Here is a 22,312-nt window from a genome sequence, read left to right as displayed (position 1 = left end):
GACGCCCTGCATCAGTGATGCCATCAAGTGTAATAAGCAGCCAATCACATTTCACTATTCTCAGACAGCTAATTTGGAAGTAAAATGCATTGATCGTCCTTCACTTTTACTTTATTCCACATAAAATGTAGTTAATGACTAGGGCATACACATGGAATTGAGGTAGTAGCTGGAATAATAACAAACTTAATTTTTGTTTAAAGTAACATTCTATTATAATGGAGAAATTTGACCTTCTATAATTAGTTTTCCAGGGCTAGAGAGGTTTTTCATCAGTATTTATGTACTTGGGTATACCTCATTGAATAGCTGTAGCTTTTTCAAGGGTTTTCACAGTGTGACCAATAAAGGGCAAGTTCTCGTTGGTTCAGTGATTTCTACTTTATTCCAGTCTAGTGGGAATTCAACACTGCACCCGATGGGAAAGTTTAGATTTGCTGAAAGCAACCTGAGTATTGCTGAAAACAGATATGTCTAAGTTTTTCGTCTTGCACTCATCAGAACACTCGCAAGAAGGGGAAGACAACAATTTATACTGTACGTGAAGAGAGTGCTGATTGGTTGACAAGTAGCATTACCATGGAGAATGCACCAATGATGGTGACCGACAGTTAACTGCCAAGCATTGTTTGAAATTTAAACCAGCATCCTTGGCCCTGATTGGTCAAGGCATTGTCCTGAGGAAAGCAACTTATGGATTTTGCATTCAACCCCACATGTGCGGATTCCAGATGTTGCTGTCAGTTTCAGTGGGGTAATGACAGTGATTGTATTTTCACTATCAATGCTACTGCAAAATCTGGGCCATAGTTTTCTCATGATCTTTTATGTTTGGCTCAAGTGATTTTTTTTTTTCCCCCTGGTGACTTCGGTTTGTATTTCTGGATTAATACTTCCAAGAGCCCATTTTTCACTCTGAGCGAAACGTATGTAGTCATTTATATTCTCTTATTAATGTTAAAAATTTAACTGTGAAGTTGTACATTTTTCAATCAAATGAGTACATCTGGCAAACATATTTCAAAATGATCATTTTCATTGCTGTGTTTTTTCTAGCAAGAATTTTTTTTTTTGAAGGTTCTGTTTCTTTTTTAATGGGGCAAATGAGCTTTCAAAATAGTGCAGCATGTAAAATTTATGCCAAAATTCAGCCCTGTTTCCTCCAGTAAATGTTACTATGTAATCACTGATCTTGCAATTAGGTTTCTTCAGGGTAAGAAACGTATATAAGCTTGTGCTTTACATACAGTAAATTTTATTGCGTGCATTTGCTTTTACAGATGCCAATTCAACTGAATTTAACCCTAATACAAATCATCCCGTGGTACGTATGCAGTAATTATGTTTCTTTGAAATGTTTCCTACCTTTCTTGCCGAGTTGGTTAGCCATCTCCCATGAAGCAACTAGGGATGTCAGTTTTGCTGATTGTTTCGTGTATGCCTCTTGAACAATGATGCAACTTTTAGCCACATTGCTGTTTGACAGAAGGTCCACTTGCCTTTCCACTTGTCCTGTCAGAAAGCACAGTGCTTTGTTTACTGCAATTGTGGTTATCCCACAGTCACATGAGACTCCCTGAACCCCCTTAGGTGTTGGGGGGGGGGGGGAAATTCTGTAAGCCTGAAAGAAAGAGGTTGAGGAAACGGAGTCTGATCACCTTTTATTGCTATGTGCCCTTGATAAGTAGGCGTATTCTACAAGGTCAGAAATCTCAAGACATCTAAGATGGACTGGGGAGTGGATAAAATTTTCCTTAACACCTATATCGTAAGAACATTTGGCCCCTCAAGCTTGCTCTACTATTCAATATGACCCTGCCTGATCTTCTACCGCCACTCCACCTTTCCATGCTATCCCCTCTTCCTACTCCTTCAGGTACCATGCCCTAAGATGGAGTTGGCGACCATGGACTTCCATTGGATCGGATAATCCATTGATAATGCTTGGTTTGCCATTGCCTCCTGCAGCATGGCTGACCAGGAACTCTTTTGCTCTTACATATTGGGCATATTGGAAGGATTTGCAGGCTGATAATCAACCTGTTTGGCCACGTAATGAACATACCTTCAGTGGCCATCAAGTCCTGAAGTGGGTCTTGAACCCGGAGTCTTTGGCCCAGAGGAAAGACACTACCCACTGCACACGATCCCCATATCCATTAATTCCCTTGGGAGCCCAATTTCTGCAATCTGTATTGAATACACTGAATTACTGAGCACTCATAGTTTTCTGAGATGGAGAATTCCAAGGAGATAGAGGATATAAAAATATATCGTGCTGCAGGAATTATTTAACAACAGATGCTGAGGTCACTTAATTACAAATAATGAATTTAATGTAGGTATCTTCATAAGACGAAGATTTTAAAATTCTGTGTCATGTTTTGCACAGGTGATTGACATGCCAGAACACAATCCCGGGGAAATGGGAGGAACCATGAGACTCGGCAAGAGAAAAACAATTCTGAAGGAAAAGAATTCAGTATTAAGTAGGAGTTTAATTTTATATTTTTTAGTTGCATATCTTGTTTTCCTATCCCTTTTCAGTTGCTGCTTCATAGAAGCTGTGACAAATGAAAGAGTAACAGATGGCCGTGGGGAGCGATCCTGGTTAACAAGTCTGAATCGCTTGAAGCAAATACAAACCATTGCTGTGTGAATGTTTATTTGCTCCATGATCATGTCACGGGCTGTAGCATTAAGCTCTGGCCTCTCCACATAACCAGGCAGTGAGCTTGTGATAATGGGAATAGTGTCTGTGCGTACTGGCACCTTAGAGGAGAACAGGATCCTTGGGAATTGGGAGGGTGTACTTCCCACCCCATGCCCCCTACTACCCCCCCCAATCCCACCTGCCTCCCAATGACTACAATCTGTATATCAGTCACAGAAAGTTAAGTTGCATTGGTTTTGTCTCTTGTGTCCTCCTTTGTGTACTATCTACAACAACTTATATGGTGCTGTCATGGGCAGAGTTTAAGCACGCGTTGTTTGTGATCAAAGTGTTTCAATGTGTGAGGTTGCTGTGTTTGTCCCAATTTAAATGACTTCCAGCAGCAGGCTTTTGTGAATTTAAAAGTAAAGGTTATTTATTATCACACACTTAGCCCAGAGACTTCGAACACAGCATCTCTCACATGCACCATCACACACAAAAAAAGATGAGATACCTGTGAACTGATGGTAAAATCTGAAACAAAGCCAGCAAAATCTACTCAGAGTTAAGGCGGTTGGGAGAAGAACCAGAGGCGAGGTGGAAATACTTCACACAGTGCGTGGTTAGGACGTGGAATGCACTGCCTGAGAGTGTGGTGGAGGCAAATTCAATCAAGGTTTTCAAAAGGAAGTTGGATAATTACCAGAAGGAAAAACTGCTGGGGGGCTACAGGGAAAAGGCAGGGAAGTGGGACTAACTGAGCAGCTCTTGCCCAAGTGCTGACGCATACAACAGGCCGAATGACCTCCTATACTGTAACCATCAATTTAGCAATGATCCTACTTGAATTTGTTCAAAGAATTGATGGACGAGTCCCTGCAAAACAAACATGGCCTCTGCCAAAGAAATATATAACATGTACATGAATGTAACCTTACTGCGGTGAATAGACTGGAAAGAGCAAGGACTTAAAATGGGTGAAATGTGGAATATTGCGATTTACTAAGAGGACTAGTCTGTTAGAGTCATAGAGGTCCACAGCACAGAAAAAGGCCCTTTGGCCCATCGAGTCTGCGCCGGTTAAACAAGTACCTTACCATTCTAATCCCATTTTCCAGCACTAGGCCCATACCCTTGTATGCCATGGCATCGCAAGTGCACATCCAAATACTTCTTAAATGTTATGAGGGTTTCTGCCTCTACCACCCTTTCAAGCTGTGAGATACCTACCACCCTCTGGGTGAAAAAGTTCTTCCTCACATCCCCTCTAAACCTCCTGCCTCCTGCCTGATTTCCATACCCATGTTGTCCCTCTCACTTGTGAACACTGACACAAGGTATTCATTTGGAATCCTACCTATGTCTTCCAGCTCCACACACAAATTATCACTATGATCCTTAATAGGCCCTAATCTTTCCCTAGTTATCCTCTTACTCTTAATGTACTTGTAAAATAACTTTGGATTTTCCTTTATTTTACCTGCCAATTATTTTTCATGCCCCCTTTTTGCTCTCCTAATTTCCTTTTTAAGCTTCCCCCTACACATTCTATACTCCTCTAGGGCTTCTGCTGGTTTGAGCCCTCGGTATCTGCCATAAGCCTCCCTTTTTCTCTTTATTCAATCCTGTGTATCCCTCGACATCCAGGGTTCCCTGGATTTGTTGGTCCCACCCTTTATCTTTAATGGAATATGTTGGCCCTGTATCCTCCCTATTTCCTTCTTGAATGAGTCCCGCTGCTCTGACGCAGATTTACCTAAAAATAGCTGCTCCCAATCCACTCTGGCCAAATCATATCTGACCTTATTAAAACCGGCCTTCCCCCAATTTAGAACTCTGATTTTTGGCCCTTCCTTATCCTTTTCCATAACAACCTTGAATCTAACGGAAACAAAAACAGAATTACCTGGAAAAACTCAGCAGGTCTGGCAGCATTGGCGGAGAAGAAAAGAGTTGACGTTTCGAGTCCTCATGACCCTTCGACAGAACTTGCAAGTTCTGTCGAAGGGTCATGAGGACTCGAAACGTCAACTCTTTTCTTCTCCGCCAATGCTGCCAGACCTGCTGAGTTTTTCCAGGTAATTCTGTTTTTGTTTTGGATTTCCAGCATCCGCAGTTTTTTTGTTTTTATCTCTGTGTTGAATCTAACGGAGTTGACTTAGTAAATTACTTGGGACATTTTGCCATGTTATAGTTGCTGTACCTTTTGATGTTTTGTAAAGTAACCCAGGCCCTTTCGTCACAAAAGTTGTTTTTAGGTGTTGACTTTGGCTTCAGTGGAATGCTGCAAGATTGATCTGGTAACTTGGGAAAACATTGCTGGTAATCTATAATCTGAGGTGCAATTGGAAAAATGCGGAGACCAGAAATAGAAAAAGACCCAACAGCCAATTTAGATCCACTTTCATGAATCAGTCTGAGTCTTGCATTTATTTCAATCCCAGAGCAATTCTAATTATCCTTGAATAGGAATCAGAGCAATCCTCCTTTTAATTGTCCTGTTAGGTCCACATTTACCAAGCTGGTGCCAGTCTGTTCATAAACCAACAGCTCTTAAGAGTGAAGGTATTCTTTTAAGTTTAGAATGTAGTTTATTTAATCATCAAGCTCTTTATCCTGATGGACAAAATGGCTGCCTTACTGAATCACTTAAAAATCATGGCTTGCGTGTTTCCCCACCTGCTTTTCTTTGGAATATCCCTTAACCGTATAGAAATTCAGAAACTATAATACTGGATTTTGCTGTAGGAATATGTCACCTGTGCTCACTGATAAAATTGCACCATTCGATCTATCATCTCGCACTGCCTCTTTGAAAGAGCAATCGGATTAGTCCCAATGCCCTGCACTTCACATCCCTCCCAATTTATTTTCCTCCTCAAAAGTGTTGATCCAGCTCCCTTTTGAAAGTGGCAATTGAATTTGCTTCCACTGTCCTCTCAAGCAGCAGATTCCAGATCACAGCAAGTTGCTGTGTAAACAAAACAAACAGTAATTTCCAATTTTTTTTTTCATTCATGGAATGTGGGCTTTGCTGGCTGGGCCAGCACTTATTGCCCACCCCTAACTGCCCCTTGAGAAGGTGGTGGTGAGCTGCCTTCTTAAACCGCTGCAGTCCCTGTGGTGTAGGTACACCCACAGTGCTGTTAGGGAGGGAGTTCCAGGATTTTGACCCAGCGACAGTGAAGGAACGGCCGATATATTTCCAAGTCAGGATGGTGAGTGACTTGGAGGGGAACTTCCAGGTGGTGGTGTTCCCGTGTATCTCTGACCTTGTCCTTCTAGATAGTAGTGGTCGTGGATTTGGAAGCTGCTGTCTAAGGAGCCTTGGTGAGTTGCTGCAGTGCGTCTTGTAGATGGTGCACACTGCTGCTACTGTGCGTTGATGGTGGAGGGAGTGAATATTTGTGGATGTGTTGCCATTCAAGTGGGCTGCTTTGTCCTGGACGGTGTCCAGCTTCTTGAGTGTTGTTGGGGCTGCGCTCATCCAGGTAAGTGGGGAGTATTCCATCACACTCCTGTCTTGTGCCTTGTGGACAGGCTTTGGGGAGTCAGGAGGTGGGTTACTCATCACACGATTCCTAGCCTCTGACCTGCTCTTGAAGCCACAGTATTTATAGAGCTAGTCCAGTTCAGTTTCTGGTCAGTGGTAACCCCCAGGATGCTGATAAATTGAAATGAATATGAAAAAATAAATGAATATGATTCAGCAAAGATTTGGACAAAATAATCAAGCATCAGCCCAGTTGATAGAAATCTTTTCAGGCAAAATATTTTTGCAGTAACAGAGCTGGTCATTTCTGTGTGTGTGTGTGTGTGTGTGTGTGTGTGTGTGTGTGTGTGTGTGTGTGTGTGTGTGTGTGTGTGTGTGTGTGTGTGTGTGTGTGTGTGTGTGTGTGTGTGTGTGTGTGTGTGTGTGTGTGTGTGTGTGTGTGTGTGTGTGTGTGTGTGTGTGTGTGTGTGTGTGTGTGTGTGTTGGTGTGTGTGTGTGTATATTAACGTTCTCATTTGAAGAGTTTCAATTTATACCTTCTTTGATCATTAGGGAAGTTGTATAAGGATTCTGACTATATTGAAGAACGACACAGACATCGATATGAGGTACAAGCTGCTTTGCTTTTCTGAGGGCTTTCTGCACTTTTCATCTGGAAAATTGAATCCATAAAAACATGCAGCATTTTTATTATAATATCTTTTCCTCAAGCCCTGTTAAAAACATCAAATCTGTCCTTGTCTCGCAGTTTTCTTAGTTTTAAGTGTACATTTTTCTCCTTTTCTAATGACTTTATTTTTTAATTTGCAATGCACGTTAACCCTTTTGCATCAAAACCTTTCTTCCCAATTGGATTCCACCAAAAAGTTCCACCTAACTGCATTGAAGCAAAGAACAAAAATGCGCCAATATGTTGTATTTCAGGTAAATCCAGAAATGAGAAATAACTTTGAAGAAAAGGGATTTCGATTTGTTGGTCAGGATGTAGAGGGAGAGCGAATGGAAATAATTGAACTCGATGGTAAGGGAAGAGATGCCTTAGTCAGAAAATGAGCTACTACGCTAATTCTTCTAAAATATTTTAAATCACTGATCACAGGGTCCTTTTTGTAAAGTTTACTCTTTGAACCAACATCTAGCCTATTAAAACTTTGAACAAATCCCCAAACTACTGGCTGTAGTGTTGAATATGCAGCCTGCCTGAACAAATTCAGTGCTTGGAGGTTATTTTGGGGAAATCTTTCATAATTTTAAAGCTGATACATCCTTATAGTCAATTCAGTTTTGGGCTTCCCTTTAGCTACAGTCTCTTGTCACACATTGCGTGACAATGTTACAAATTATGGCGGGCTTGCCATAACTTTTATTGTGATCAAAATATTGTTAATGTCTTAGTGGAACGTCGTGGTTTTCTGATAATATACACAATATCTTGAATAATTTTTGTTTGATACTTTAGCTATTAGTTTTGTGTGACGAGTAAAGCTTATGGTTTGGCTCCATTCAATGGTGATGCCGAGTAGCGAAACGAGACACCTCCCACAGCAAATCCTGGTGGACAGATTGTTGTGATGTGTTCCATGCTCTGGAACCCATAGCCACAGTCTCATTTCCCTCACCCTCCACTTGTGGAGCTGGAGGCTGCATTGTCCATGCCCAGTGCAGATTTTGTTGAGTGCTGCCCACTCTTTGAGGGAGGTTGAAGCCAGGGCCCTCTTTTTTAAAAATTATTCATTCATGGGATGTGGGCTTCGCTGGCTGGGCCAGCATTTATTGCCCATCCCTAGATGCCCTTGAGAAGGTGGTGGTGAGCTGCCTTCTTGAACCGCTGCAGTCCACATGGTGTAGGTACACCCACAGTGCTGTTAGGGAGGGAGTTCCAGGATTTTGACCCAGCGACAGTGAAGGAACGGCCAATATATTTCCAAGTCAGGATTGTGAGGGTCTTGGAGGGGAACTTCCAGGTGGTGGTGTTCCCATCTACCTGCTGCCCTTGTCCTTCTAGATGGTAGCGGTCATGGGTCTGGAAGCTGCTGCCGGAGGAACCTTGGCGAATTCCTATGCTGTTAGGTCAGTTTTGAGGTTGAGGCCTTCCTGTATCCTACAAGCCTTCTGCCTGGATAGTGGGCTCATACCAGCTGCAGTTGCAGTTTCCCAGAATGGCTGGTAAGATTTGAAGTGATTCCTGGTGGGTCTTTTGTCTTTGTGAATGGGAAGGTCAACATTTGAGTGCAAGTTTACCTCTGTCCTCCAAGATTGATTAACTCTGATTCTGAAGTAATCTGAAGTTTTGTACTTGAGTGAGGACTTGACGAAATTTTCTCACCACTGTCTTTTTCAGATCATCCCTATTTTGTTGGGGTCCAATATCACCCAGAGTTTACCTCCAGACCCATGAAACCATCACCACCGTACTTTGGCCTGATGTTGGCTGCTTCAGGGAAACTTCAACGTTACTTGGAAAAGGGTTGCAGACTATCACCTAGGTAACAACTGCAAGATGCGTGTTTATCTGTCTGTTTGTTTTATTGTGAACATATAAAACAGGTGAGCTTTCTAATTGATTCAGTGTAGGCTTACAACTGAGCTTTTTTATTTTGCTTGTATTTTTGCCATTTGTGGTTTGTTAAGAAAAGCTTTTCTCTAATACATAGCTGCCATGCTCAGCCCCCCACATCACTGAGAAGAATAGTATAGATCAATTTAATGGGAAGCTAGATAAACACGTCAGAGAAAAGAATAGAAGGAAATGCTGTTGAGATTGGATGAAGTAGGAACTAGCATCGACCATTTGGGTTGAATGGCCTGCCTCTGCAGTGAATTCTATATAATTGACAATCGCTAATCTGGAAAATATACAAAAATAAAGTAGTAAGTTATAACTCGTAGTGTCCACTGGCAGGTTCCCTACCTCTCGCACCCCCTCCCCTCAGGCCTCCCACCACAAGACTCAGGGTTTCCTACAGCTCAGTTCCCCCTTCCGCTGACGGGTTTTAGCACCTAAGGAATGAAACCGGAATGACTACCCGGCTCTGGGAATGACAAAGGCAAACCCAGCCCTGCGAAGTTCTCCTTACTAACATCTGGGGGCTTGTGCCAAAATTGGGAGAGCTGTCTCACAGACTAGTCAAGCAACGGCCTGACATAGTCACCCTCGCAGAGTCATACCTTACAGATAATGTCCCCAGACTTCACCATCATCATCCTTGGGCATGTCCTGTCCCATCGATAGGACATTTCCAGCAGAGGTGGTGGCACAATGGTATGCAGTCAGGAAGGAGTTGCCCTGGGAGTCCTCAATATCGACTCTAGACCCCATGAAGTCTCATGGCATCAGGTCAAACCTGGACAAGGAAACCTCCTGCTGATTACCACATATCGCCCCCCATCTAATGAATTAGTGCTGCATGTTGAACACCACTTGGAGGAAACGCTGAGGGTGGCAAGGGCGCAGAATGAACTCTGGTTGGGGGACTTCAATGTTCATCACCAATGGCGGCTCGGTAACACCGCTGCTGACCGAGCTAGCCGAATCATAAAGGACGTAGCTGCTAGACTGGGTCTGCAGCAGGTGGCGAGGGAACCAACAAGAGGGAAAAATATACTTGACCTCATCCTCACCAACCTTCCTGCCGCACATACATTTGGCCCTGATAGTATCGGTAGGACCACATAGCCCTTGTGGAGAAGAGGTCCTGCCTTCACTAGAGGATACCCTCCATTGCCTTGTGTGGCATGGGCACCGTGCTAAGTGGAATAGATTTAGAACAAATCTAGCAACTCAAAATTGGGCTGTTATGAGGCGCTGTGGGCCTTTAGCAGCAGCAGAATTGTACTCAACCGCAATCTGTAACCTTGTGGCTGGCATCTCCCCCACTCTACCATTACCACCAAGCCAACCCTGGTTCAATGAAGTGTGCAAGAGGGCATGTCAGGAGCAGCACCAGGCATACCTAAAAATGAGGTGTCAACCTGCTGAAGCTATAACACAGCACTACTTGCGTGCCAAACAGCATAAGCAGCAAGAGATAGACAGAGCCAAGTGATCCCACAACCAATGGATCAGATCGAAGCCCTACAGTCCTGCCACATCCAGTCGTGAATGGTGGTGGACAATTAAACAACTCACTAGAGGAGGAGGGTCCATAAATATTCCCACTCTCAATGATGGGGGAGCCCAGCACATCAGTGCAAAAGATAAGGATAAAGAATTGGCAACAATCTTCAGCCAGAAGTGCCGAGTGGATGATCCACCTTGGCCTATGGAGGTCCGCAGCATCACAGATGTTAATCTTCAGCCAATTCGATTCATTCCACCTGATATCAAGAAATGGCTGAAGGCACTGGATACTGCAAAGGCTATGGGCCCTGACAATATTCCGGCAATAGTCCTGAAGACTTGTGCTCCAGAACTTGCTACACCCCTAGCCAAGCTGTTCCAGTACAGCTACAACACTGGCGTCTACCTGACAATGTGGAAAATTGCCCAGGTATGTCCTGTACACACAAGACAGGACAGATCTCACCTGGCCAATTACAGCCCCATCAGTCTACTCTCCATCATCAGTAAAGTGATGGAAGGGGTCATCAACAGTGCTATCAGGCGGCACGTGCTTAGCAGTAACCTGCTCACTGATGCCAGCTTGGGTTCTGCCAGGGCCACTCAGCTCATGACCTCATTATAGCCTTGGTTCAAACATGAACAAAAAAATTGAATCCAGAGGTGAGGTGAGAGTGACTGCCCTTGACATCAAGGCCACTTTGACCAGGTGTGACATCAAGGAGCCTTAGCAAAGCTGGAGCCAATGGGAATCAGAGTAAAACTCTCCGCTGGTTGGAGTCATACCTAGCACAAAGGAAGATGGTTGTGGCTGTTGGAGGTCAATCACCTCCATCCCAGGACATCACTGCAGGAGTTCCTCAGGGTAGTGTCCTCGACCCAACCATCTTCGGTTGCTTCATCAATGATCTTCTGTCCATCATAAGGTCAGAAGTGGGGATGTTCGCTGATGGTCGTTCAATGTTCACTATTCATGACTCCTCAGATACTGAAACAGTCTATGTCCCAATGCAGTAAGACCTGGACAATATCAGGGTTTGGGCTGACAAGTGGTAACTAACATTCACGCCACACAAATGCCAGGGCAATGACCATCAACAACAAGAGAGAAACTAACCATCGCCCCATGACATTCGATGACATTACAATCGCTGAATCCCCCACTATCAACATCGTGGGAGTTACCATTGACCAGAAACTGAACTGGACCAGCCATATAAATACTGTGACTATGAGAGCGGTTCAGAGGCTAGGAATTGTGTGAGTAACTCACCTCCTGACTCCCCAAAGCCTGTCCACCAGCTACAAGGCACAAGTCAGCACTGATGTGCTGGGCTCCCCCATCATTGAGGTTGGGAATATTTATGGACCCTCCTCCTCCAGTGAGTTGTTTAATTGTCCACCACCATTCACGACTGGATGTGGCAGGACTGCAGAGCTTAGATCTGATCCATTGGTTGTGGGATCACTTAGCTCTGTCTATCACTTGCTGCTTATGCTGTTTAGCACACAAGTAGTCCTGTGTTGTAGCTTCACCAGGTTGACACCTCATTTTTAGGTATGCCTGGTGCTGCTCTTGACATACCCTCCTGCACTCTTCATTGAACCAGGGTTGATCCCCTGGCTTGATGGTAATAGTAGTGTGGGGGATATGCCAGACCACGAGGTTACAGATTGTGGTTGAGTACAATTCTGGAGTGTGATGGAATACACTCCACTTGCCTAGATGAGTGCAGCTCCAACAACACTCAAGAAGCTCGACACCATCCAGGACAAAGCAGTCCGCTTGATTGACGACACACCCACAAACATTCACTCCCTCCACCACCAATGCACAGTAGCAGCAGTGTATACCATCCACAAGATGCACTGCAGGAACTCCCCAAGGCTGCTTAGGCAGCACTTTCCAAACCCACGCCGGCTACCACCCAGAAGGACAAGGGCAGCAGATACATGGGAACATCACCACCTGGAAGTTCCCCTCCAAGCCACTCACTGCCCTGACTTGGAAATATATCGCCGTTCCTTCACTGTCTCTAGGTCAAAATCCTGGAACTCCCTCCCTAACAGCACTGTGGGTGTACCTACACCATGTGGACGGCAGCGATTCAAGGAGGTAGCTCACCACCACCTTCTCAAGGGCAACTAGGAATGAGCAATAAATGCTGGCCCAGCCAGCGGCGCCCACATCCTGTACGTTAATAAAAACAAACCTCCCTCCTGGTCCCCACCAAATTCCACATGCACCACTTTTCTCACAGCCTTGGCCTAGAAGCAATGGTGCAAATATTAAGGATGAAGCATCTGTTTAATCTTCGTATTTTTGGAAGGCATTTACTGTTTCAATCAAATACCAAGTTTGTAGAAGAAAATTTGGCAGATACATACAATTTTTATACTAACATACCTGCCCTGTAAATGGGATTGAATTACTGTAAAATTTATCAGCCGTGTATAACCACCGGTTCCTTGAAAGTAAACAGCTTGCCCTTTATAGGTCTTTGGGTGTAATACTGCACCCAGATCAGTTTCCAGCACATTTTTTATGCACATGACTGATTGAAAGTCTAATCATTGTAACGTTCAGAAGCTGTATTTTCAAAACAAAGAAAAATGTCATGCTTTGACATGTTGTAGTTCCGCAGCTCTTAATATTAAGTATTGATTGTCCTCAGTTACAAGTTTAGATGGCCCATCTGGTCAAATTTCTTTGAATGGGAGTTGACTGTTTAACAGCAGAAGAATGTTAAAATCTCACATTCCTCAGCTTCTAGAATTTAACGAGACTTCCTTTGGGGAAATAAAAAGCTTTTCCTAAGGCAAATGCTTACAGGTTAAAAATTTGTTTTCAGTCGGCTACAGTGAGACACTGGGAGAGGTTTTAGAAGCCATTTAGACGAAGAAGATCCCAGTTTGATTTGTACTGCACTATTTTCAGGGGATCTCAGCCAGTTGATCTGCTCTGGACAAAGGAAAGGAACATAGAGGCCTCCTGCTTTTAATCTCTAAACAAACTGTGCTTGGGGTTGATGGTGGTGGTGGTGGTGGTGGTGGGTGGGTGGTTTGGTGGGGGAGGGAATAGTGGGTGTGTATGTCTAAAAACAAAACTCGTTTTCTTCTCCCCACACGCCAGCGAGTTAATGTCCTGTGATTCTGCTCTCTCCAGAGACACATACAGCGATCAAAGTGGAAGTAGTTCACCAGATTCTGAGATTGTCGATTTAAAGCTGCCAGCTATTCTACCACAAGAATAATATTTGGTAAGTTTGTAGTGACCAGTCTTGGGCTTTGGATCTGTCCTGGTTCCCATTACCGTGGTGAACAGCACAAATCTGCACTGCCTTTTGGGACGGTGCCCCTTTAAGAAAGAATTTGCATAACGTAAGGAGAGAGATTTTTAAGTACCTGTCTTAAGGTGACTACTTATTTAAAAATACATTATTAAAGCCGCTTCTTGCCTTAAAAAAATATATATTGGTGAGCTCTTCAAATTCGAGAAATCATTTCAGGCTTGACATTTTCCATAATCTCAGAACTGCTCAAAACACTCATTGCAGCCAATGAAGTACTCTTGAAGTGTCGTAATGATGGAAATGCAGTAGCTAATTTGTGTGAGATCCCACAAACAACAATGAGATAGACCAGATGATCTGTTTGAGTGAAGTTAGCTAAGGAATAAATACCAGGCCCGGGGGTGGGGGGTGTATTCTCCAAACAGTACCATGGAATCTATTACGCCCACGCAAAACCCCCTTTGCTTAATTGGGATCGAGTGTGGCAGCCTTTCCCTATTTTCTTTTTCAGAGCTATTGCGCTCACTAAGTTGACCAGCGTCCAGGTTGGAGGGTGGAACTTTGTATCCCATCCCTCCTACTTGCTGCTGATGATGCTTGATTCAAATCTTCAGCCACTGTTCCAAATTGGAGACCGCTGCTCCTTAAGAGCCATCAGCCTGCTCTCCAGGTGGCTGAGCTGGGAAAGGTGTTGAGCAGGTGAGCTGTACAGGTCAGGGAGGTCCCAGAGGGCTAGATCTCTTCTGTGCTGAGCTTAGTCAGGACAGCAGTAAGTGCTGCATTGGTGCTTGAGAGAGGACAATAATGCCAGGATTCCTGTTCCTAATTGCTATCGGGTGACCACCTAGAAAGCAGATAAGGCGTGAGGGTAAGCTTCCACTCAACTGAGAGAGCGGCTACTGACACTGTCTAGATTTTCATTAAGGATGGAAACTTGCTTGAAACACTGAAGAGTGGCACCTGCAAAATTATACCACAGCAAGGATCTTCTGGAGCAGAGGGAGAAAATTAGTGGAAAAGATTCTTTCTAGTTATATAAGAACATGAGAAATAGGAGCAGGGGTAGGTCATACAGCCCTCGAGCCTGTTCCGCTAGTCAATAAGATCATGGTTCAATTCCTATGTCAGCTCCACTTTCCCACCTTGTTCCCATATCCTTGATTGCTTGGTGCCCAAAATTATACCGATCTCAATCTTGAATATACTCATCAGTGGAGCATCCACAGCCCTCTGGGGTAGGAAATTCTGAAGATTTACAATCCTCTGAGTGAAGATATTTCTCTTCATCTTAATCCTAAATGACTGACCTAAGACTATGACTCCTGGTTCTAGAATCTCTTAATTCTCTCCCTTTCTCTCTCTCTCTCTCTCTCTCTCTTTGTCCAGGTGCCGCTTATTTCTACAGATCTGAACCATTGGCGTTTGAGCTGCAACAACCAATTAATTTTACAGTATTACATATTTGCGCTGATACTTTGGTCTGTTAGTCTTGTCCACTCAGCACGCTGTCAGAGAAAACCATCATTTGTTCAATTTTGTGTTGCTGTGTAACGTCAAACCGTGAAAATTCTACCCATCTGTTATATAAAAGGAATTGCTATGTGTTCACATCTCCTGACAGCCTGCCTAGATTTTAGTGTTAAGTTTTTGAATCTTGGATCTTTCTACAGCTTCACAAGATCAAAGTAACATATTGTGTTGGAATTAGTAAGCAGGATCATGTGGCATTCATTTGGGGCATTGCTATGTAATGCCAGTTGTTCATTTTGGAAAGTTCCCACCCTCCAACTCCATTTTAAGTTTGTAAGTTTCAAGTTGTATTCTGCTTTCAACACTACCTCTGCAAAACGTGATCTAAACTTTATTTTTATTTAGACTCCTGTGCCTAGTTTAAGCTCCTCCTGATGTATTTTCTTTATACCTCAATATGTTACAGCTGTATATGTAGGGGTTGGAAGGATTGCATTATTCTGTTTAGCTTCTACTGTTAAACTCGGTGTGAAACTGGGACTGTGAAAGTTCATTTGATGTTGATGGAAGATTTAACTTTTTATTTTTACACAAGGGTGGAAATACTTGATTTTATCATTTAGAATGCAATCACACTACTGCCATACAAATATCAGGCTGTAATTGAGGTTGTAGTGCAGTCTGTTTCATGTTTCCATTCATTCCAGTCAAGTGAGCTACAGCTGATTTTATGGATCTGAGCAGACATGGAACATTATAAAATAAGCAGTATAATTACTCAGGACTTCAGCCTTGTTCCAGTAATTAAATCTGATAAATACTCAGAGCAGAACCAGTATTACACAAGTGGTCTCAAAAGTTCCCAATCCCAAAAGGTGGTTGAAATCCCTGAGGACTATCCCAGATATTTTCCAGCACCTCTTCACCGAGCGGAATGCAAACGAGGGCTGCTTGCTTTAATCGGCCAAGTTTCCTTAACACCACACCCGGCCGGCTTGGTAACCCACCAGGAAGTGTTCCCACGTGGAAGCAACAGTGATGCCTGTTTCGTCACCTCGTCTCTGCTTGTGTTCTCTCTTTGAATTCAAGGCTGGAAATGGATGGGAACACATCAAAATGGATAACTGTATCAGAATCGTGTACAAAACCCTTCAAAGTCCAAGTCAAGGTGAAAACTTCATTAAATGTTATTTGTAGTTGGGAGTGAGAACTTTTGAAACACCCTCCCCGCTCCCACAGGCCTTCAATAAATTTAGAATTAGACACATTTTATGCTTTGCTCTTTTGTATCACCCCCAAACTTAAACTGACATAACTTGGCTTGACAGGGTAGGTGCTGAAAAGCAGGTTCCCCAGACTGAGTTAAGCTAGAAATAGAGGTCACAGTATTAGGATAAGGAGTCAACCATTGATGAACAAGATGAAGAGAAATTTCCGAATGGGCACTTTACAGCTTTCCGGACTGAATATTGAGTTCAACAACTTTGGATCTTGAGCTCACTCCTCCATCCCCACCCCCTTTCCGTTTCTTCCCCCTCCGTTTTGTTTTTTCCAGTGATTTGTGTAGATTTTTCTTTTCCCAACTATTTCCATTGTTTTTAAATGTATTCCACCCATGGTTTATTTCACCTCACCCCACTACCTTGCTTGTCCTGCTCTCCACTCTTAATTAGCACATTCTTTTGGGTGGTATCACCACCTTCAACATCTCTTTGTTCTTTTGTCTGTGACATCTTTTGGTTATCTCCTCCTATCACTGCTTGCTTGTCACAACAAACCACCCCCTCCCCCCCACAACTTAAATCAGCTTATATTTCACCCCTTTCCTATTTCTACTTAGTTCTGTTGAAGGGCCATGAGGATTCGAAACGTCAACTTTGCTCTTCTTCGCCGATGCTGCCGGACCTGCTGAGTTTTTCCGGGTATTTCTGTTTTTGTTTTGGATTTCCAGCATCCGCAGTTTTTTATTTTTATTATGAAGAAAAATTTCTTCAGCCTGAGGGTTGTGAATCTTTGGGATTCTTTATCCCGGAGGAGTGTCAATGTTCGTTCATTGAGTACGTTCAAGACAGAGAATGATGAAATTTTGGGTACTAAGGGATTTAAAGGATAGTCCAGGAAAGATGGAGTTATGTTAGATCTGCCATAGTTTTATTGATTAACAGAGCAAGCTTGCAACAAGTTCATTTGCCTCCTTGATGATACCTACAAACTAAGTTGACAGTATACAGGAAGCTCGAATTTAATAAGTTTGCAACTTCGAAGCTTCTAACTGTTAAACTCATGGCAGAACAAAAGTGCATGTCGTCCTTGGCTACTCCCTCGCCCAGCACTTTGAAAACAAGAGTCTGAATCTTTCAACAACATTATTCCCACTTAACGAGATCCAACATTTCTGGCTTTGTACTTCCTCTCGTTCTGTTGTTAATTTTAGCCGAGTGAGAAAAGCCACAGCTGGAGAATGAATTCTGTGGAGTGTAGGTCGGCGCTGATCACCCTCCCTTCTGCAGCAGCAGCAAACTTGAAATGAAACTGTGTGCCTGCTTTTGTATTTCATCATGGAAACAAACTCAATAATGTGATCTTGAAATAAAGATGAATGGAAATATCCTACCGCTTCAAGATCTGTGGATTATGCCTTTTAAGTTTTGTGGAGCCCCTTTGATCAATATTCCTTTACAAGTTGTGTTTGCAAACTAGGTTCACGACACCAATTCTTTACTTTGGTGCTTTGCAGTTTGAGGAAAGCCTATTTTGTGCACTTGTTGCCCATTTTAATTTCAGAATACTTGTTACTGCTGTGGGTGTTGCTAATGGGTATTTGGGTTAGTGTGTCCAGTTTCTGGGTCACATTCTTTCAATGTTTCCATCTTTAAACTCTGATCTCCTCTGACATTGCTCAGAAATAGTCTCTGGCCTGGAACAGACTTTTTATGATCAGCTGCTAATCTGTTCTGTACCTTTTGCTAGCTACACAATTTTAATGCACAGCTGTGACTGTTACACCGTAAGCAGACATTCCTCCAAATAACACACACGGCAGAACTGTCCAGTCCTGTTGGCAGCGGGCATCATGATGGGCCGGGCGTGGGGTCAGAAATTGGTTTCACGCTGGTGTGAAGTCACAGCGGGATCATCCCATGGTGTCTGCCAAGTACAGCCCAACCAGAATCATCCCCTCATGCCCGATTTACCGGTGAGAAAACACGATGGCCCACGTCTAGACACGCGTGACCGTGACAGGCAGAAGTCGGGACTTACCTTTAGGGCCTTGCTCAGATGGCAGACATCCGAGGAGGAGATGATGATGATGATGCTGGAGCTCTGCAGCTACCGGGCCCTGGAAGGACATGTACATCACGTGCTGGGTTAATCCTCGTGCATGTGGCTCCGCAACAAAGCAGCACTCGGAAGGTGGGAGTTCTCCGCTGCTGCTTTGGAACGTCACGGTCTTGGCCATGGGCTGCTGTAGATGATCGGTGAAGGGGTGGATAGTAAGGTCTAGGTGCGAGTGGGAGATGAAGGTGTACAGTGGGGGAGGGAGAGTTTGGGGGGGGGGGGGCGCATGCAACAAAGGTGTTGGGGGGAGATGAGGTTGGGAGGTGGTGAATGTGTCGGCGGGGGGGGTGATGTTGGGAGGGGGTCCAGGGTGTCAGGGGAGGAGGGTGTAACGGGGGAAAATGCTGCAAGTGGGGAGGTAAGTAAGAGGGGCAGAAGGTGTAAGGAAGGGAATTCGGAGAGGGGAAGGTGCCTGGGGGCCGAGGAGGGAGTAAGGGGGGAATGTCCCGGTGAACGAGCGAGGGAGGTGTGTGGAGTCAATGACTGCCTCCTGGAGAGCCAACAGGGTGGGCATGTTAGGGGGAGCGGTGAGTGTGAGAGGGAGCCGATAGGGTGAGGATGCTTCGGCAACAGTTGAAGGGGCAGGAAGGGTGGTTGGTTGGGGCACCGAGGCAGACATGGAGTGTTGAGAGAGGGATGATGTGGTGCAGGATCCTCACCAGGGTGTTTGCAGCTGATCTCACTATCGTCACAGGCACAGTCCACATCCTCACCAGTCAAAGTGATGGCACGTTCCACAAAGTGAGTGAGGGGCCAAATGTGGGCCACTCCACCCCCCGGTCTGGAACCTCTCCCTGCTGATGTGAGCCGCCATCTCCTGCATGGAAACAGACGGAGAGAGTGTGAGCAGGACACATGGCACTGAGTGGAATGTTTGTGTGGTGAGCGGAGCCATGGACAGGATGAGGATATGAGTCTGATGGCGATATGTGAGAATTAGCAGTGTTGTCCCTCAAGGTGTGCGATCCCTGTGGATGTGTGATGGGTTTGTGAGTGATGAGGTGGTTGACTTACGCTGGTGGAACAGATGAGATCATTCATCCTCTTCCGGCACTGGATGGCTGACCCCCCCCCCACCCCCACCACCACCTTGTGCTCCGGTGGTGCTGACTGCCGCTGCTACCACCTCCCAGGCCGGGTTGGTGACTCTGGTAGACCCTTGTGGCCAGAGTAGGGGTAGAGGACATCGTGACAACCTTCCACTGCGTGCCAGAGAGGCCCCACTAAATTTGGGGGCTACCGTCTTCCTGGCTTTCGGGTCCGTCTTGTCACCTGGAGCGGTCCCGGTCTGTTGACATAAGTAGGCTGTGCTCAGGTGTGCTTCAAATATGGCACCTGGAACGAGGAAGCACTGGATTCAAGGTGTGACAGGCAAATCCAAGCCTGCCCACCAGCCACCCAGTATGTTTTCTGCGAGCGCATTATTAACGAGGCAGGATGTACAGGGAAGGGGCCACTACAGCGTGAAAACCTGCCATTGCGGCCGGCGGGTAAAATATCTTTTTTCACGGTCGCTACTGCGTTTAGTGCAAATCTAGGACAATTCTGCCCATTAAAATTACGTGGAATATGCAGCAGAGAAGCAGGTCATCTGCCCAACCAGTCCATGTGGTAATTATGTTCCACCAGAACTCGTCCCATCCTTCCTTATCTATCTCTGTTCCACTTTCCCCCATGTGTTTATCGAGCTTGCCCTTAAATGTATCTATACTGTTCACCTCAACTGTTCCGTGTTAGTGAATTTCACAATCACGGCATTCTGGGTATTGAGAGTTTCTTCTGAATTTCCTATTTCATTTCTTGATTATCTTACATTGATGGCCTTTAGCTTTGCAAGTTGGAAGTGTTCTAAACCATTCATGACCAGACATGTACACACATGACTCGAGTTATAGAAAGAATCCTATGTGAAATCCACGGAATACAAGCTTTTTATTGCACTAACAATCAGCATAGCTCACTTGTAGAATATTCATACATATCACTGCTGTGCTTGTATCTTCTACTTCTGATGCAAATCAGTTCTCATTTGCCAATGATGTTTAGGAACCCGCAAACTGACTGGGCTGCACTTTGTTGCACAAGTAACATTAATGCCACAAAAGTAATTGACAGGGAATTATCACTTCCAACAAGAATGAGTCTGACCAGCTCCCTTTGACATTCATGGCATTACCATTGCTGAATACCCCACCATCAACTTTTTGGGGGTTCACCATTGACTAGAAACTGAACTGGACCAGCCATATAAATACTGTGGCTACAAGAGCTGGTCAGAGGCTAGGAATCCTGCAATGAGTAACTTGCCTCCTGACTCCCCAAAGCTTGTCCACTATCTACAAAGCACAAGTCAGGAGTGTGATGGGATGAGTGCAGCTCCAACACACTCAGGAAGCTTGACAAAGCAGCCCATTTGATCGGCATCTCATCCACTATCTTAAATCTTCACTCCCTCTACCACCGATGCACCATGGCAGCAGTGTATACCATCTACAATCCATGTATGGTTGTTAACCTCAACATCAAAATGTAACTGCTTCCTCAGCCATACAAATAAAAAAATGCCATCCACAAGATGCCAAGGCTCCTTCGACAGCACCTTCCAAGCCCATGACCTGTACCACATCCAGCAAATTTCCCTCCAAGTCACACATGACCCTGACTTGAAAATATATCGCTGTTCCTTCACTGTCGCTGGGTCAAAATCCTGGAACTCCCCCCCCTAACAGCACTGTGGGTGTACCTACACCACATGGACTGCAGCGGTTCAAGAAGGCAGCTCACCACCACCTTCTCAAGGGCAATTAGGATGAACAACCAGCACCTATGAATGTACAAAAAGCATTTCTGACGTGCCTCAAATGTGAACAATATTTTAATGTGATTGCCTTATTTTACATCAAATAATTACCATTTTAGGAGAAGGGTAAGTGTTGCCTGTTGAACAAGAACAAGAAGTCACACCAAGTCCCTTTCCTCATCACTCCTAACTCGCACCAAGTCCCTTTCCTTATCACTCCTAACTCGCACCAAGTCCCTTTCCTCATCACTCCTAACTCGCACCAAGTCCCTTTTCTCATCACTCCTAACTCGCACTATGTCCCTTTCCTCATCACCCCTAACTTGCACCAAGCCCCTTTCCTCATCACTCCTAACTCACACCAAGTCCCTTTCCTCATCACTCCTAACTCGCACCAAGTCCCTTTCCTTATCACTCCTAACTCGCACCAAGTCCCTTTCCTCATCACTCCTAACTCGCACCAAGTCCCTTTTCTCATCACTCCTAACTCGCACTATGTCCCTTTCCTCATCACTCCTAACTCGCACTATGTCCCTTTCCTCATCACTCCTAACTCACTCCAAGCCCCTTTCCTCATCACTCCTAACTCGCACCAAGTCCCATTCCTCATCACTCCTAACTCGCACCAAGCCCCTTTCCTCATCACTCCTAACTCACACCAAGCCCCTTTCCTCATCACTCCTAACTCACACCAAGCCCCTTTCCTCATCACTCCTAACTCGCACCAAGCCCCATTCCTCATCACTCCTAACTCGCACCAAGCCCCTTTCCTCATCACTCCTAACTCACACCAAGTCCCATTCCCCATCACTCCTAACTCGCACCAAGTCCCATTCCTCATCACTCCTAACTCACATCAAGCCTCTTTCATCATCACTCCTAACTCGCACCAAGTCCCATTCCCCATCACTCCTAACTCGCACCAAGCCCCTTTCATCATCACTCATAACTTGCACCAAGTGCCCTTCCTCATCACTCCTAACTTGCACCAAGTCCCATTCCTCATCACTCCTAACTCGCACCAAGTCCCATTCTTCATCACTCCTAACTCGCACCAAGTCCCATTCCCCATCACTCCTAACTCGCACCAAGCCCCTTTCATCATCACTCCTAACTCGCACCAAGTCCCCTTCCTCATCGCTCCTAACTCGCACCAAGCCCCTTTCCTCATCACTCCTAACTCGCACCATGTCCCATTCCT

General features: G+C 44.8%; 1 protein-coding gene across 9 annotated transcripts in view; it reads left to right on the top strand.

Annotated features, from left to right (window-relative positions):
* Positions 1-22,312, top strand: part of LOC121291579 (CTP synthase 1) — a 116,580-nt gene that overhangs the window by 40,963 nt on the left and 53,305 nt on the right. For 5 of the 9 annotated variants that reach the window (XM_041212980.1, XM_041212983.1, XM_041212974.1 and 2 more), the window contains exons 13-19: positions 1,281-1,324; positions 2,393-2,489; positions 6,702-6,757; positions 7,074-7,170; positions 8,491-8,635; positions 13,343-13,469; positions 14,889-16,239. In XM_041212980.1, the coding sequence (XP_041068914.1) occupies positions 1,281-1,324; positions 2,393-2,489; positions 6,702-6,757; positions 7,074-7,170; positions 8,491-8,635; positions 13,343-13,463 (560 nt within the window). In that variant the 3' untranslated portion in view covers positions 13,464-13,469; positions 14,889-16,239. Of the gene's footprint in view, positions 1-1,280; positions 1,325-2,392; positions 2,490-6,701; positions 6,758-7,073; positions 7,171-8,490; positions 8,636-13,342; positions 13,470-14,888; positions 16,240-17,406; positions 17,581-22,312 lie in introns of those variants that run through there. The other 4 variants (XM_041212979.1, XM_041212976.1, XM_041212978.1 and 1 more) reach the window with 4 other exon arrangements.

The sequence above is a fragment of the Carcharodon carcharias genome, chromosome 19 (assembly GCF_017639515.1).
Source record: "Carcharodon carcharias isolate sCarCar2 chromosome 19, sCarCar2.pri, whole genome shotgun sequence".
NCBI classification, from domain to species: domain Eukaryota; kingdom Metazoa; phylum Chordata; class Chondrichthyes; order Lamniformes; family Lamnidae; genus Carcharodon; species Carcharodon carcharias.
The sequence above is the reverse complement of the archived record's forward strand: the minus strand, read 5'-3'. Positions and strand labels throughout refer to the sequence as shown.